Source organism: Vidua macroura, chromosome 1, assembly GCF_024509145.1.
Source record: "Vidua macroura isolate BioBank_ID:100142 chromosome 1, ASM2450914v1, whole genome shotgun sequence".
Classification (NCBI taxonomy): Eukaryota; Metazoa; Chordata; class Aves; order Passeriformes; family Viduidae; genus Vidua; species Vidua macroura.
In genome coordinates, this window is record NC_071571.1 from 22,579,331 (window position 1) to 22,597,902 (window position 18,572).

At 40.4% G+C, this 18,572-nt stretch overlaps 1 protein-coding gene across 2 annotated transcripts in view; it reads left to right on the forward strand.

Moving 5' to 3' along the window:
- Positions 1-1,289: 1,289 nt before the first annotated feature.
- CDK14 (cyclin dependent kinase 14) overlaps positions 1,290-18,572 on the forward strand; it is a 323,842-nt gene continuing 306,559 nt past the window's right edge. For both annotated transcript variants that reach the window (XM_053989755.1, XM_053989764.1), the window contains exons 1-2: positions 1,290-1,608; positions 7,895-7,926. In XM_053989755.1, coding sequence (XP_053845730.1) covers positions 1,518-1,608; positions 7,895-7,926 — 123 coding nt within the window. In that variant the 5' untranslated portion in view covers positions 1,290-1,517. The remainder of the gene's footprint in view (positions 1,609-7,894; positions 7,927-18,572) is intronic.

Genomic DNA, 18,572 nt, shown 5'->3' on the forward strand with positions numbered 1-18,572 from the left:
GTTTCAAAGATGCTAGCAGGGTCAAGAGGATTCACACTTCCAAAAACCTTTTTATCAAACTGTCTGTACATTCAGGTGTTATGCGTAAGACATTTTATCAGCACTACTGTACTGCTATACGGCAGGACAAGTTCCCATTATCTTGTATGCCACAAGAGATACATGCATATTCTACATATAGTAGATTAAAATAGAGAATTGCAATCGATTTCCACCTCAAGATGCTGCATACTGTCCATCCTCGTTGCATTATAATAGAAAGGCTCAATCCCAATCCGAGAGCACAGAGCTGCAGATGGCTTGAACCCAACTCACCTAAACATTTGTCTAGACAAATGTACTCCTGAAACTGAGCTTAGATACCACCTAATCCCAGTAAATTGTGTTAGGTGGCCTCATTAAAACTCAAGTTCATTTTAACCAGAAAACATGCATTAAAATACAAATTGAGCCACAAAGACCTGGACTTTAGAATCTTACCTAACATATTGCTCTCCAAAAGTACCTGCTTTAGACTAGACATGACCACCCGTTTTTATGGGTTAAACTGATTTATTTTTTCAGTAATGTTGCTTCAATTGAGTTAACAAGCTCAAAAGCTCCCAACATTCATTAAGTTGCAGGCTAAGGCACTTGAAGGCACATTATCTGGCTGTGCCTGGAGACGCGCATGGAGAGGACCCCAAGCTTCAACCTGACGGGCCGGGTGCTCTCGGCGGGTAGGTGCCCTTTCCCCCCGTGCCCCAGCAGCAGCGGGGTCAGCGTCCCCCACCCGCCGCCCGCTCCTTCCACCGCCAGACCCTCGGTCAGCGCCGGCCCCGCCTGCCCGGGGGCACGGCAGCGCGTCCCGAGACCGCGAAGCAGCAGCGGGGGCGCGGACAGCCCCGGGCGGACACGGTGTCCCCGCTGCCCCGCCGAACGCCACCGCAAGGGCCCTCTGCGCCGCCGCCGCCCCGAGCGCTCCCGACGGGAATCGCCGCACCGCTCCCCGCGCCCGGGACGCGCCGCAGACAGCGCGCATCTCTCGGCCCGGCCCCGGCGCTCCCCGCCTGCCCCCCTCACGCCCCCGCCGCCGCCGCCCTTCCTCCCCGGGCTCCCCGGCCCGCCCAGGCTCCTCCTCCTCCTTTCTCTCAGCGCACCCTCCCTCCCTTCCTCACGCCCTCCCTCCCGCCGCCGGCGCCCGCAGCCCCTGGCCGGACTTTGCTTTCGCTCCTCCATCTCTCGTCGGCACTGCCGTGGCCCCCGCCCCGCCCGCCGCGTCCGGCCGTGCCGGGGCAGCCGGGCCAGGGGCGGCCCGGGGCTATGAGCCGGGCGCCGGCGGCGCGGAGGCCAGCAGCAGCGGCAGCGGCAGCGGCAGCCGCGGTGTAGGGCTCTTTCCCGGGCGGGACCAGGACCGTCCCGCGGCGCCCGGCGGCTCCTCGGGGCGCGGGGAGAGCCCCGGGGCCGCACGGGCGGTGTCTCCCCCCGGGGCCGGGGGAACGGGCTGGCGGCTGGCGGGAGGGGGGGATCGCCCCCCGATGTGTGACATGATCGACTCGCAGTCCGCCGAGAAAATCAGCAGGATGAAAAAGTTGCGGAGAACTTTATCGGAGAGCTTCGGCCGAATAGGTGAGTCCCGGGCCCGGGCCCCGACGGCTCTGCCCGGCACCCGGGGGTCCCGGCAGGGAGGGGACGGGGGGCGGTGGGCTCAGCCCTGCCAGGCTGGAAACACCCGCCACGACGCCGTCCCCGAAAAACGTTTCTTGGGAAGAAAGCTCGCGAAACCAACAACTCCGGTAGCCCCAGCAGTACTGCATGGGTCTGTGATGGAGTTAGCCCAAAATCGGCTGGGAAGAACAAACTGTAAATGAGAGTTAGTTCATGTGCCCCCACTGACAAAGAGAAACCTCAACAGAAAGCAGTCGGTTATTTTCATTTTGTTGCAGGTCTGCTAATTTGTTTTTGGTACGGGCTGCAGGTTGTTTTTAGTTGAGGTGTGAGATGCTGAAGCAGGTAATAGCGGCCCAGACAAAAGAAGTCTTATCTGTCATCTTCTGTGAAGCCTTGTCGCTCTGTCACTGACATAAAGCATCCCGAGGTAGCGTCATATGAATGCCACTGCCAAGCGTGTTACCTCCCGGTGCCACCACACCGTGTTTGGTTTTGACACCAGTTTATTTTGCAGTTGAATTTGTTATTGAGAACAATGCCGAAGAGTTCTGGTCTGCTTGGACTGATGTTTCTCTTAGCCTTTGGCACACTATGTTGCTTAATTCACTGTTTAAAGCATTAATTCCCACTGACATCATCAACACGCAGCTGAGCAGGGAGAGAAGGCACCTCAGAGGAGGTGTGAAGTATCCCCGACTTGGTGGGACAGAGCAGCTGGAGGAAGTGCTGTAACACACGAGAGCAGATGCAGCATCCCTGTGCTTGCAGACCTTCTGTGTGGGTCCTTCCGCAGTCCTTACCCATGCATTGTCCATTTGGGAGGTCTTCCCTTACAGCCAGTCTGGCTGGCAGAGTGGGTCAGCTTGCAGAGCTGCTTTGTCCCAGTGAGAGGATGTGAAGTGCCTGTGCCGCAGCCAGGAGCTGTGGCCTTTGGTTCTCCCCCAGTAACCCTACCTAGGATCTGTGCCGGAACACTTGGGCATTTTAACTTTTTAACGTGCTGTGTATGCATTCGAGCACTGCAAGCTTTTAAGAGGATGATTGTCTTTGAAATCAGGTATTTTTATTGTCCTACTCCAGGATGAAAAAGACTGAGAAAAGCTTATTCTTACTTGTAAACCAGAGAGTTTCAAGGGGAAATGCAAAGTTACAGTTGTAAAGCAAATATCAAGTCACTGTTACAAATCTTTCTGTCTCCATATGAAAACAGCTTTCACCTATCATCAGTCTTAAACTTGTAAAATGCATTTAACTTTCTTTGATTAGAAGGAAAAAAAATGAAGCAGTCAGGTGTTTGGTCTCTTATATGTCTCTGTGCATGTATAAACACAGAGAGACACTCTTCCACAGAATTGTGAAAGGGTTTTACTAATGGTGGATGTCATTAACAAAGAAAATGTTTTGAACGAGGATGCTGCTTTATTGTAACAGTGACAGTCCTGTTAATGCCTTTTAGGGATTTAGGCCCCTCTGGCTGGTAATTTCTGCATGTTTTATTTGGCTCGGTTGGGTGATCATCTCTTCTTGTCATTTTGCACAAATTAAACAAGCTTTTAGTTTCCTTGGGAGCTCTGGCCTGGTTTTAGATACACGGATATTTATATATAAAGCTCCTCCAGTTGTGTGTGTGTATGCACAGAAGTGTAGGAGTGGGGTCTGGTATGCAGTTGGTTTGTTTGTTTGCTGGTGGTTGTTTTGTGATTAAAATACAGCTGCTGACAGCAAGTTTGTTCCATCTTCAGATGCTCAAATATATTGATCATCATTCTGGTAACTGCACTTTGAGCAAAAAAACTTCTAATTTATCTGTGTGAGGTTTGAAGATAGTCCACTCCCTGATACTAGAGGCACAGATAAGCCCAAGCAAATAAATTCTAAACTTGCATACCAGGAAATCCTTGGTTAAAACATGTGCTGCACTTAACTCTTATATTGACATGAAGGGGAGAAAACAAAAAACCTCATTGGAAAAACACTTTCTGGATATTTGACATTTGGGTTTTAAAGCTCTTTTTGTAGGTGCTGGTTGCTTGGTATGGTTAGCAGATTACATTAAATATGTATTTAATTTGTAACTTTTTTCAGTCATCTGTTCAGTTGTGATTTGCCATGAATAATAAATTCCTGACAGTGGTAAAGGCCAGGTTGGATGGGGCTTTGAGCAACTTGATCTAGTGGAAGTGTCCCTGCCCATAACACGGGAGCTGGGATGATCTTTAAGGTCTCCTCCAACTCAAACCATTCTGTGATTCTATAAAAGAGTGATGATATATTAACTTTTTCTGTTCTGCTTCAATGTCTTGTGTTTTTGCAGGTTTAAGTACAGAACATAGTATCATGAGCATAGTCATGTAAATGATGTGAGAGTACTATGGTGTTTGAATCAAATAATTAGTGAGTCAAACCTTCATGTGTTGCAGTAGGAAAGATCCGATGATCATGCATGAAATGATAAAGCACTGTTACACCTTCGCCCAGTGTTGGCAGTAAGTATTCTGTCAACTAAATGCAATTCTTCCAAACTTTAGTACCAGATTTAGATACCCAAGTTTATGTTAGCCTTTTGGATAGGAGTGATGGAAATGTATCCTGATTGCCGTTGGCAGTGAGATTTTTTTTTTTTTTTGTTAGAGCTTGCAGGTTAACACTCAATAGACTGCATTTCAGACCCACTTCTCCCCACGAAGTAATCCTCTCAATTTGAGAAATTGTAGCTGCAATTAATTTATGAGTTTTTTTTTTTTTTTTACAGTGCACTCAAGTATGTTAGGTAACATTTGTAGCTATTTCCCCACCATTTCCAGACAGTGTAGTTGTTCCTGAGGCACAGCAGAGGCCCAAAGGGTACTAACAGCAGCCTCAGGAAGATGACCCATTTTCTTAACTGTGAACTGATGCTTTGCATCCACCAGCTTTCCTGGAACAGGGTGATGAAGATCTGGCTCATCAAACAAAACTGGGCTCGGTCCTGTAACTCTTAGAGTACCTAATATTTAAAATGCTTATTTTGCTGAGTTGAAAATTGTGATGTGTGAAATTGCCCACTCAGTGAGCCTTTTCCTGAGCATTCACTTTGTTCCATTATGTGCAAATCTGGCAGAGGATGATACAGTGCTGTGGTGTGCTGGGGGAAATGTGTGTGGTCTGTGGTGCTACAGGGTGGCTCTTTGCTACAGAAATTGTATGCTTCCAGTTCTAGAGAAATGAACTATCTTTGTAGCTTAGGTACCCTTTCTCCTGGTAGAAATTTTCTGGTGTTTCTAGGTGTGTCCCTTGTAAAAGTTATCTTATCATAAAGAACTTCTATTGCTAAGAATCTGAAAAAATAGACATAATTCTTTTCATTCATAAGTTTCTGCCAGCCTGTTCATTTTTATATGAACATCCATATTAGTTTAAAAAATTTGGTTTCCTTGCTTAGAGACTGTGTTGACCATACAAATGAACACATCATAACTATATGTTAAGCAACTTTTAGAGATTCAGTTGACTCACTGTTTAATTTAGCATTTAAACCTTTATTAGGTTTGGTTCTTAGTTTTGCCCTTTGATAATTATGTAATTAAATTATTAGTGAATAATTTAATAAAAGCAATAGTCATCTCTTAATCATGTGAAGAGTTCTTAGCTATGCATTTGTTGAAGCTCATATAGTACCAGAATCACATTTAAGATCACTTCAGCTCATTTAACTCCTGTTTTCTTACGAGTTTCTTTAGTCAAAAACGAACACCGGGTTACAAAGAAAGGAAGGAGGAAAGGAAGAAAGAAAGAAAGAAAGAGAGAAAACATTGCTGAGATTTATCACAGTGTGCTGAAAGCAACTGGCCTTTCTGAGCATCCCTGGGCTTTGTTACTAGCTCCTCACTGATACAAAGGTTATCTCCACTAATCTTCTCTGATGTACATCCACATAGCTCACATACCTGAGATAATGAGAAGTTCATTTGTAAACAGTTTATTTTTTTCTTAAGTTCAGCAGAACTTTTTTTTAACAGTTTAAAAAGCAAAAGATTGCATCAAGGAGGAAAAGGTATTTTTAATATAGTTTGTTCTATAAAATATGCTGCTTTGGTGTCTTCTTTGGGAGATCCTATGTAGTGAATTGGTTGAGACTGATATTATTATTAAACAGAATCTCATTAAATGGGTGGCCAGAACGCTCATACTCTGTCTGTGATTCTTAAAAGCCCTCATTTAGTCAAAGGTAGAAGCTAAAGACAAGCCAAATATATGCAATGGACCACAGATTCCCATTTCTGCTTGTTCTGTTACACTGTGAATTTCGTTTAGCTATCTGTTTGGCTATTCCTGTAGTATTCTGGTCATGTGAAAATCTTGTGTTTTGGTAAGGGAGAAAAGCTTGTCAGCACAGCTTAAGGTGTGTAATTTACTAATTTATAGCTTGTATGTCATTGTGACCTGAATGGTAATTGGGAATATTAGAAGCATGTTCTGAAAAAGTGTTCCACAGACTGGGGGTTCTCTCTCTCTCTCTTTCCTTCTCTTTCCTGACTCATAGCTCTGAGTACTTGGGATTGGCAGTCTGAAAATGTTTTGATCATCCTTCAAAACCATAAAAATATATTTAACTATCAAAATGTGCAATGTGTGCCTCAGATCTCCACAGCAAAATACCAGGGTTTTTTTCATTGTTTTTATCACTGAGCATGACATCTAGAAGAGTAAAGCAGTGATCTTCAAAGGTTTCAGGGAAGCCATGTTTCATGTCCTAAAGAAATGGGGCTTCAAAAGGAAAGGAAGGCTGGACACTCCCTGCTTTTCCATACAAAGATAACTGGGAATTGTGCCTTGCTGCCTATGGTGGAGATTCTGGAGGTTCACACCGTTTGCACAGGTGGTCCTGCCTCTGTACCATTTCTGATACCACTTCTACAGTTTTGGCATTGCTTTTGTTTTGTTTGTTTCTTGTGTGTTTTTTTTTTTTTTTTTTTGTTTTTTTTTTTTTTTTTTTTTTTGTTTTTTATTTTTACTGTGGGTTTTTTGTTTTTTTTCTTTTTTTTTGTTTGCTTGTTTTGGGGGTTTTCAGGTTTTTTTGTTTTGTTTTGTTTTGATGGGATTTTTTTCTGGTTGTTTTTTGTTTTTGAAGCTGGTAACACAGTTGCTTCTGAAGACAAAATTTGGAAGATGTTTAGAAGTTACTAGTGCTTTGAAGGCAGAAGGAGCATCTAAAAGAGAAAAAGAACAACTGGAGTCTAGATCCTCAGCCATGCTAGGTGCTTAAATATTTATCTCCTGCAGAAATATGCAGGAGTGTAAGAAACATTATGCCGCTTAAATTATGAGGAGGGACACTTCTGGTGCAGCACTGCATGAGCTGCATGGTTGCTCAGATGACGTCCCTCAAACTGAAAACCTTTGTGGTTTAAACTGAAAAGAACGAGTGCAATCACCAATGCAATGATTAATCTAATTTTAGCTCTTCAAGAGAGGGAAACAAAGAGCACCTTCAGGTCATGGCGTGCAGCACACGGAGTGCAGTCCCTCGTGGGTCTGGTTGAGAAAAAGAACCAGTCTCGTACCTTTCGACTGGCACAGTTCAGTGCAGATTTGGAGAAATCAATTTTCTTCGTATTTCAATGAAGAAGTCCAGTATGCTAAAGGAAAACTTTCCATCAGCTTAATCTTTGCTACAACTGCAGAACTAGTTATGTCTTCATTTTCTTACCAGTTCACATGTTTTCTGAACTGTTTTTCTCATATGTTTGTTGATTAATTACTTGTTAACAGTGTAAGAAAGAAATCTCTTCTGCTTTAGTGCAAGTCATACTAAAAATTACAAAAAGAAAAGAAAAAGGCATGTTACAGTGCGTACTATTTCATAAAGAGTTAGTACTTGAAAAACTGAATACATGGTTAGGTGTTTGTCATACTTTTAATTTTTGAAGTTCAGTCAAGTTCTCTATAAAAGGTTTTCACACTCACTAGAAATTAAAACAAAAACCCAAACCCACCCTTACAAACTCTTATTTTCTTTAACCTGAGAGGATTTTTTCATAAATATGTAAATTTACTTTTTTAGAAGCTCCCTGTGCTGCTCTACATTCCATTTACAGATTCAGATTTTGAGTATAAAATTGTTATTCACGCCAGCTTATTCTTTCCTATTATAACAGGAAAATGATGCCCTGGTTTTTTTTTGTTTTTTTTTTTTTTTTCTAGCGGTTTGTGTTCATTGAAATGCAGTACAGATAATAATTTCTTTTTTCTTTTTATTTTAAAGCCTTGAAGAAGGAAGATAGCAGCTTTGATGAGGTAGGTTAAATGTCTTTGAACCTTACATAGTCCAGGTATGCCTTTAGTATTTCTCACTGATGCTAGAAGAAACCCACAGATAGTAGTGTTATGATGTGCATGTGAATTAATACATGCATATTATGTATTTTCATTTTCTGAATAACTACCAGAACAATGTGTTAGTCAAAGGGTCTGCATGGAACAGTTAGAGGTTTTTTTTAAATGCAATACGTCTGGATGCTTTAAGAAAAGTGGCCATTTAAAACTGTTCAATGCTGAGAAATGTTGCATGCAGGGAAAATACTTTATAGAACTTTGCCTGTGATAATTCCTATAACTTTAGGCCTGTACTGTAACAGGCAGGGGCAAAACAGCACTCCTGAGAGAATACCTTACGTAAAGTGCTGCTGCACTGGCTTCTTGCTGAATATGTCAACTGAGAGAGATGCTTATTATTAAATTAAAAAGAAACCCAACCCAAGAGCACAAAACCAACATCTAGTCTATTGGTAAAGCTGATATTTGATTATTCAGTCTAACCAGTTTGGGGTCTTGACCTATCTGTGATGTGATTTGCAAGTTAACTTGTAAAATATGCTGCTCACAATTTGTGCTTGAGAGTTCCAGGTCAGTGCAAGTCATGCCACAGAGCAACTTTCTGCAGGAAGAGGTGTAGGCCTTGCTGTGATGACTGGTCATATTGTAGTCAATGCTTGCCTTGTACTTTCCTCTGCCACCATAGCTGGAAGCAAATGGAAGTATTTTCATGTGTTGATGTTATGCTTCTGGCATTTCTTCTTCATTGCCTGCTGTAAGCTTAAATTCTTGGCTTAATAGAGTGAGATAGCTGTTGTGTAATGCCAGATTCTAGAATAAATAAATGATGATGTAATGTCCTGGATTCTGGATCAAATTAGACTCCATCTCTTTCTAAACAGATCACACTGATGCTCAAATACAGCAGTAACAATATAAATGTTTCATGATTTTCTGACATGCATTGCAAAAGCTGTAACTCACCTCGACCCCTCTCAGGTCTGCAGTGAAGGGTCATGGGTTTGGGCTGTCTTTTCAGGAACTCTGTTGCATCATGCAGTGGTCTTGACTACTTGGTCCTGACTATTTTATTTCTCTTGTAACACTCATGGAACTTGATTCCACCCTAGGAGTTACACCTGTACAAATACATGCAGATACGTGCTTAGTAAACTCTGAATCCTTGTTTTACAAATCTGTTCTGGTTCTGTTCAGTATTTTCTTCTGAAGGCTGCAGTGGTATATCTGTGCTATAACCTACTCAGTAAGTAGCAATACCTCATATTAAATTTGATTCAGAATTTAAAAGGATCTATTAAAAAGCATTGTCATATGAAGATGGAAGTTCTGTCCCCTTCCCTTCCCAGGATTGTTTATCTGCAGGTTGCATTTATTTTCTTTAAACCTGGTTTTCTACTTTAACAGGAGACAACTTGAGCAAATTTTTATTTAAATTCAAGGGGCTTGGGGGAGAAATAATCTTTCAAATAATGTTTTTAATGGAATCTGACAGATTGTTGCAATGAGGTACTGCAAAGGCAGTAAGGGACACCTAGTGGGAAGGATACACAAAAGAATTTTCTTCCATTTGCTGTAAATATGGAAGAGCTTGATGTGACATTTGCATCAACTGGTTCCATAGTTTTAGGTGTCATTTCTTAGAAGAAAGAAAAGTGTGTTGAGATTTTATGTTGTCCTTATTATCTCTTCAAATTCTACACAGTTCTTGGTGATTTTCTAGCCTAAAGTGTGAATCAGAGAATGAGCTGTACCAGGTATCACTTAATTCCTTTCTTTTCAAACATCCTTCAAATCAGAAGATGAAACAGACATTGGTAACAATAATGTACTCAATTTAATAACACCTAAGGAAGACAGTATCTGTGGACAGAGGAGTGGATGCACATATTGGTCTTAGGAGGCCATCCTGAAAAACACTAAGACCGTAGCATGATATTAAAAAAAGCAGTCTAGTCTTCTGGCTTGTATATGTAGTATTGATATAACAGGGAAACAGTTATGAAGAAAGTTAAGATGACAATAAGTGGGAATATCAGATGCTACTCTCAGATAAGGAGAAGAGAGAGGAAATAATTTTCCAAGCTGTCCAAAGCTGTCAGCTTTGGACCTCCTACTACAAGAAATGAAATAGTCAACTATTGAAACAGAAATTTCATTTAACAAGCAGTGCAATCTCCTTGTATGGTTAGTGAAAAGATGCTCTTTTATGTTGCTGACAGATGTTGTGTGTCTCTTCTCAGCCTGTGTTTCCCCTTTCCTGAAGGGAGGCTGACCTGTGAAGCAGTGCTTGAACAAGGAGCAATGAACTTGCAGAGGGACTTTATGCTCTTGACAGGTAGAGGAGGAGGACTCATGTTTTAGCCTTTCAAGCTGTGACCAGAACACCAGGAGCAGAAGCTGGCCAGCAGGGACCTGAAATCTCTGATGGAGGAGAGAAAGTGGCATGAAGAGGAAGATGACCCTTCTAAAGCTGCAAGGTCTGCATTTGCAGCTGAATAGGTTGTCAATTCATTCTGTGTGTTGTAGGTGCTACATGAGGTGCTTACTTGTTTGTCTCTCAGGAACTGAGGGGAATAAATTGAGGACTTCAGTGGTTCTTAATTCTACCTGTTTTAATTGCTTGCAGTAGCTGAAAAATGTACAACACTGCTGGAAGTTGTCTGTCTTTTGAAAAGAAACTACTAAAGATGAAGATGTCAGATGTGATAGGCAAGTGTACCATATAATTGCTTTCTGTCAGTTATGAATTGAATCTCTCCAGTAAATTAGGACCAAAAGAATCATGAGCAGTGAAGCCTGTGATTAAGTTATGTGTTAGAAAATACTTTATGTTTGTAGAATTTTTTCAGGGATCTTACTGCTGTATTTAGTCCTACCCATAAAGTGAGAGCACAACAATAGTGTGAAGGCGTAGTGTAGGATTTCTCACTTTTTAATACCTGCTCTTGTGTTGCTTTGATTAAATTTTAAATGAAAAAAACAGTTTTCTGTAAATGATGCCAACCTTTGCTTTGGTCCATGAGAACACTAAATTTATCTATTTAATGGATTTAGTGTTAGCCTACTCACCTTCCTAAGATGTTGTGACATCTTCCAGAGACTCATATGAATAAGGGAGTGGATACAGACCACTTCTTCTACAGTCTTTCATTCAAAGCAGTAATCGTGTGGTTTTGTTTTTTCCTTTTTAACCTTTAGCCTCTTCCTTTTTGTCATACTGGTCACATTGTGGGAACTGAAACATAGGCCTGTGTCAGTACGTGCTGAAATCAGTGGGAAGGTTCTCAGTGGTTTGTGGATTGGTTTCCTTGTCATGGAGTATCATGGGAGAGGGGGGCTGTTCTTGTCTGTTTTCATGTTTTTTTGAGTAAGGCACCTTCTCCTTGTGTTCTTAAATGTACCTTATCTATTCTGTGAAAATGGCAAACTGTGAACCACCCTCCCCTCCCAAAGTAGCTGCCCTGTTTTTCAAAGCAACCTAAGTTTCACACTCTGCGTGTAGGTTCTGGCACAGTTAGCATCTGTTTTGTTGTTTTAGGTGAAGCTCTGATTATCTACACTGAATATCATGATAGAAAATGAGCACCTCTGAGGAGCAGCACTACATGAAAAGAGCAGTCTGAAAACAAATAAGTGTTCTTGAGTGAACATTTTATTTATGCTTCAGTAGCTTGTCAAAGTTTAGATTAATAATTTCCAACTATGCAGGATTGCTTTGATGTGTTTGGACCACTGGAGTAACAAGTCCACTCTGCCGTATAATGATGGAACAAATTTATTTTTCATTACAAGGTGATCAAGGCCAATATCAAGTGGCTGAATTGTAGCATATTTGTTGGAATAACAGCCAGTGTTGATGTTGTGACTAAACTCATCTCAAGGCTGGTGGTAACCTACTCCTTTGGTTAGCTGCTTGCTATTATGATTTATTTCTAAATGATTGTCAGCAGTTGCAAGCTGTTGGTTCTTGTCCTTCTGTTGATGGTTTCTCTGAGCACTTAAATAATGTTTACACACAAAATAAATTAATATCAATGTCACAATGAAATCAAAAGAAAATGTCACAATGAAATCAAAAGAAAATAATCGTCAGACTCAAAATAAACATGAATTTTGTTGATTAATGCTTCTTATAGTGAGTTTTATTGCTATTGTTTAGCTGTATTTTAACGTTAATTTTTACTGCTATCAAGAGCATTTTTTTAAGGCCATCTTTCTTAGGAAATTGGGGTACTGTGATTGTGCCTGCTGCATTTGTAATGCTGTCTGACTTCACCCAGTAACTTTGAAGCTGGCTGACACTAGATGCCTAGATGCTTGGTGGAAAAGCATGTGAGCTGGCTGAGGGGTAGAGATAAGAATCTCCTCTGATGGAAAAGCTGAAATGCAAGTTCTTGTGAGCATATGAGAATGCAGTTGGAGGTGTTATGAATACTCTGACTTCAGCAAAATCCTTAATACTCATCTACTCCGTACTACATTTAGAGTCTCCAAATCTGAGGAAGCCAAATTTTATTTATTTCATTCATGGAACAACTTCTGTGTGTTTGAAGTGGAAGTGTGTGAAAGGGGAGGGAGCTCTGCCAAGTTACTTCTTGATGCTGTAATGTGCTTGCTCTCACAGTCTCTCTCACCCCAAATAAAAAGGCTACTCCCTCTGTGGGATGTTGGCATGAAAAATGTCTTGGTTTAAAGGACACCCATCTCTGAACCAGAACTTTTGCACAGAGATTATTTTGACTTTGAACAGTTAAAGGAAAGGGTGTAGTTGGAAAAAAATAAAGCTTTGTAAAGCATGAACAAGAGGTATTTGAATGCCATAATGCAGGTGGCACATAATAAACTAAATAACTTTTCTGCATTTTTTTACTGTTTTATTTCTAGTAAGTAGCTTGAGAGAGAAGTACATGTATGACAAAAAGATAAAAACCCTTAAAATTGAATTTGGAAAAAAAATGCCAGAAATGTAGGTGTCAGAGCATTTTCTAAATAATACCAGGGAACTGGGTCAGAAAAACTTCATCTGGTAGTTAGGTTACTTTGCCAAATGTGTACAAAGGTGGTTCAAGTGTCTGGAAAAATGTGTCTGTTCAGATGTATTATCACAGAGCAAATGAAAGGAAACATAATTCCAGGCAGAAGACAACTCAGTATTGGAAGTTGCTACTTTTGAAATGTTACTTGATGCACGACACAGGCAAATATTTTTTTTGGTGACAAGAAGGAGGTAAAAGCTTGATAGTGTAATCTGATACCTCCTACAGGAGGACCACCCTCTTGGGTTAGAAAGGTCTTTGTGTGCCTGATAAAGATCTTTCCAGACTGCCACCTTTGGGAGGGAAGATGGGTGGGGATGATGTTGTCTCCTGAGCCTGTACATGACAGAGATTTCCCAGGAGATGGTTTTGTTCCTATTGCTCCTAATTCTATGTCTTCTTTTCCCCAGTACTGTTCTCTTACACTTCTGAGGATCTGGTGTTGGTCCAGTGGTTCCCCAGCAGCAGATGGCTTAGACATCAGCTTGACCAACAGATTTACTGGTCTCTGCATCTCTCTGAGGCCATTCCAACAAAATATGAATACAAATTGTGTCCTATCTCTTAGGACTACTGTGTGATGCTAATGTGTGCATCTGTAACAGAATAGTGCCAGCATTTCAGGTCTTAGAAAGTTGTTCTCATCTGCTTTAAGGGAAAGATTGTTTTCCCTAGATTGATAATATTATTAGCAATTGTGTTTTGGGTGAGTCTGAGAATGAAGGACATGAATGGAAGAGAGCAAATACTGCCATTCTGCTAAAGCTTCCTATTGCATCAGCTGTGGGACAGATGTGCCTTCTGTGGGACAGAAGGCACATTGTTCTGTAAAAACCCTAGTTTGTGAAACTCCTGGTGGCTTAAAAAAGCCCAACTCTTGGACAGCCTTGCACAATTACTCAGAGAATTTCTAATATTTATTAGAATAATATGGTGATCAGGGATTCCTGTCATTTCCCTGTGCTATATTGCACATGGAAATAAATCAGGTTCTGGAAGATGTGAGACACTTCTGAAACAGATCTAGGTGACCACAGTGCAAGCTGGTAAGTAACTGAGAAGTGGCAGGAAAGCCACCAAGAAAAACTGACTATGAAATAGCTGCTTTCTTTTGCCAGTTCAAGGCTTTGAAGCAAAACCTGAGACCATGTGGAAGGTTTTGAGATACACTTGGCAGTGACTCTACCCGTTCAGTACAGGAATCGTTCTTAATGTTGGGGGATAGGCTTTGCCTTTAGGAGATGAAAGTCCTCTTTTGTAGCTGAGGAAGAGCCTTAATCTTGGCACATCCCTTAAATCTGTGGAGTGACAGTGGTTTCAATTTTTGCCTCAGATATGTTCTGTTGTGTGTTCTGCTGCCTGGTGTGTTTGGTGAGAGTGCATCCTTGTAGAAAATGTGTAGTGTTTTCATGACATAAGAAAGTGGTTAAGTGTGAACCTGCTTACTCTCCCTTTTCTCTGCCTTTTCTTCTGTAGAAACTGGATAGAAGAAGGATTCTTGTGAGTAGTTAATATGCCTGTGTCCTTTGCTTAACTTTTTTTGAAAATGGATGGAGCAAAGGAGCAGAACTTGGTCTGAATCCATGTCTGCAGCAATGACTGGTGAGGATTTGGCCAAAATGCTGACATATATAGCTCTGTTGTGATGTGCAGGCAAGTGTTTTAGCTATCAGAGAAACACTGCGAAATGAAGATGAATTTCCAGGCCTACTTCTTTCACTTGTGCATGTGTATTTTGGGATGTTTCTGCTCATCAGATGAGAGGGTGTATGCATTCCAGGAATGTGGATTCTGAATATAAGCCATTATTATTTTGATAAATATGCTTACATGTAAATCCTGCTGTTGATTTTCTTGGGACATATGGGATATAGTAATTTATTGATAGATTAAATAGAGCAACAAAGCACAATATGCTATATATGGGATCCACATCTTCTTGTTCTTGGCCTTGTGGGCAATCTCCCGACTGTGAGGCAAGAAATAAATAGGTTTGTCTTTTCCATCTACTCTGTACTTAAATATTATTGCTTTTGTTCTTTTTTTCTTCCAAGACACACTATGAACAGACATATGACTATATCTAAATCTTTTTCTCATAAAGGGATCTAAATGAAAATTATCAGTCTACATTTTAACTTTCCTGAGAAATTCTACATGTATAGTGCCTCATCTGCTGTGTGTCACAATATTGCTGACAACCATATATTTGCAGGATACTTATCCACAGTAAGCAAAGTTCTGAGTCAATTGACATATCTTAATTTTTTGGAAAGGATAAGAAAAAGGAGATTACAGGCTTGTTCAAGCAAAATGGATTTTATGTATGTAAAACAATGTCATTTTGATGATATTAAGGCTTAAAGAAATTGTTATTGGATTACACCTCTTTTTCTATATATTCTGGAATTTATCTTTTTCCCCTTCCAGGAAACTTTTCTACTTCTAAGCCAGTTGAATCAGAGTCCTGCTAGTACTTCTTATGTTCATTTCAGGTATGGAAATTCTCCTTATCAGGTTTAAAAATTCAAAATTGAATATTACAGGTTATTTAAATATGAAATATTGGCAGTAATTTAATAAGTAAAAGTAAGTGTGAATGCTGCTGAAAACAATCATAAATGATGGAAGCAGGACTCCTGAGAGAACACATAATGCATTATAACCAATTCTAGGTAACAGCTAGAATTGATTGTGTTTGGGGCTGTCTGAGGTTATTACTTCACTTGAATTAAATTTTTTGGTAGAATCCAGGTGTTCACCTTCTTAAGTTTTGAGAAATAAAAATATTACTAGCTTTGGAAAATGTTCACTGATGTGCCAACCCAAGGAAATCCAGTGGCTTAAAATATTTTTCTTATTGCCATGTGCTCAGCAGGGCTTTTCTTTGCATGTGAACTTGTTTGATAGCTCACGTATACAAAAGGTGTTCTTCCATACATATGTGTTTGAGGCATCTTCCTATTTATTTTAGGGAGGGTAAACTTCTTGTTGCCAGTGGATTATTATTGTACACAATCACACTCAGCACCATTTTTTAAAATGGATCTTTACCTTCCTTTTTCTCCACTGAGATGCACATTGAGAGTCAGGCATGGTGATCCTGAAACTGCACCTGAGGTTGGCTTCGTGCTGTTCTTGGACTTGTTTTCTGTTGTCTGTATTGAAAATTCAACACTGAAGGAATTTGTCGGAGGTCACTTGCCGTGATTAGTTAGGTGAGATATGCCCTTCAGCCTTGATATCTGGAAGACTTTTCATTATGCCAAGTATGCTGTAAGAAGTAGTGCAGAGGATGCATATTTTGGCTTATTTTTCTTAATACTGTTTCAGATTAAGAATTTTTCCTTTCTGTATTGTTAGAAGGAGAACATGTTGAAATTTGTAGAGAGCCTAATCATTAATTATTTTTATCTTTATCTCTCCATTAACAGTTATTGTTGCTTTCTGACAGAGAAACAAGATCTTCACTTGTTACTTTTTCTGGAAGTTCTATTAAGTTTTGTTGTTTTGTTTGGTGTTCTTCTTTTTTTTTGAAAACTACCTATGCACACATCTATCCCATCCCCCCATGGGACCAAAATGTCCATCCTTTTCTTTATCTTCTGTAACTGGTGGTCCTCTTATTATAACAATTTTTGGTTTCATTTTAATTATTTCCTTTTAACCAATATGGTGACAAAAGCTGCATCACAGTTCAAGTACAGTGCCTGTAGCTGTTGGTTAGCTCTTAGGCAGTGATATGCTTCTTTGATTTCCTCTTTTTGCTTTCCTGTTTGTGCCTCTTTTCCTTTATAGCTTAGTCTCAGTGTACTTATCTACATTCACTGTATGCCTTTATCCTGTTTGTCCTGTTCTTTAGCTGGTGTTGTCACCTTGTCCGTGGTGGCAAGGATGTTCTGAAGTCCTTGCCAGTTGTTGAGTCAGCTGCAGGGAAGCACAGCTCCTGTCCTGAGTGGAGTGGGCAGGGAGGGGAGGCTGCTGGAGGCTGCTGGCGCTGGCAGACACTGGCAGAAGCCACGCAAAGTGTGGGTCGGTAGCTTTCATTTATTTATTGGCCTTCTAAACAGACAGATTGATTAAATGATCTCCAACCTGCTCTCCTTTGTCGATGCCAATTACTGATGCAGTTTTACAGTTAAAATAGCAATCTGTGCTTGCTCAGAAGAAGGTTTTTTAGCTTATCCATGCGAAGAATGATGCCAGTTCCATTTGTCAAATTCATTATCATTCTTACCGTGTCCTGGCTTGTTCAGATATGGGAAGTCTCTCATGACTGCAGGTTTGCTTGATTTGGAGGGAAAGAAGTTTTTTTGTTTAAAAGAATAAAGAAAAAAGCAGTGATGATTTAGTTTAGCTCTTCATGCACAGAGAGGAACCAGATACAAACAGGATGTTTGTTAGAGGCACCTCCTGATGACCTTCGAGATGCACAGAATTCCAGAAACTAGAGGACAGCATCTGGAGAAATACTTGAGTGGCTGTTTATTTTCCCACTTGTTTAGTTAGCTATTACTCTGGTATGGCTCATTTAAATGTGATTTGTCTGGCCATCATCAAATCATGACAGAAGCTCAGAGAAGATGAAGGGACAGGCCTAATTTGCTTGCCCTTCAAAAAGATATGGTGTAGTACTTCAGGACTTTTTTCTGTTCAAATCAGTAAGAAAATGGTATTTTTATCTTTGAAAGTAAGTTTTCAGTATCTAAGCAGTTATAAGTTACACTGCATATATTTTTTATATCTTAAGAACAGGTTTTTTTCAGTGGTGTGGAGAGAATGCTTAGTCATGCATTTTATATGGACAAAGACAATAGGCTCAAACTATGTTTGTGATGCTATTCAACGACACAAAACTATGATATTCAATAAAATGTTTCTTGAAAAGTAAAAAAAAAGTTATGAAAGAAAATTCTATCATATTTGAGCAAATACTGTCATAGAACACAATAATCCTTCTCTTAAAGTTCTGTCTTATGCATTAATTTAGACAATATTCTAACTGAGATTCTCTGGTAGGTTTATTCCCAGCACAGTGAATGAATGAATGATTTCATTCACCTACAGGTGGTGCAGAAATTATGTAGACTTTTACAGTCAAAGTGATGTTTCATTTTGGTATTGTCAGTTAAGCTTCAGAGAGGACAGCAGTGTGAACCCAGTCCCCTGGGACTCAGCAGAACTCATGAATATATTTAAATTCTCACTGCTGAGGAGGTGATTTCAAGAGGCCTCTGGGGTTCAGTGGTGATGCAAGACTTCAGAGCAGATATTCTACTGTAAGTGGATCCTTATCTTGGAAGCCTATGTGAATTGGGTTTACTTTATTGTTAAGATCTGGGAGAATGCTGTGGCTATCTTCCTTGTTCAGTTTCTATTGCTTGTGAAAAATCAGAGAGAAGGCCTCTTGGAGAGGAAGGCAAAAAATGGAAAATGTAATTCTTTTTCCTTGTGCCAAAGAACATAGATGGAATATGAGATATTCAGTTGGAATATATTAGTTATAATCTAAGTTTGCTTCTTAGCCTTCTTCAAGATTTCAAATAGATAATTAATCAGGAAGAAATTGGA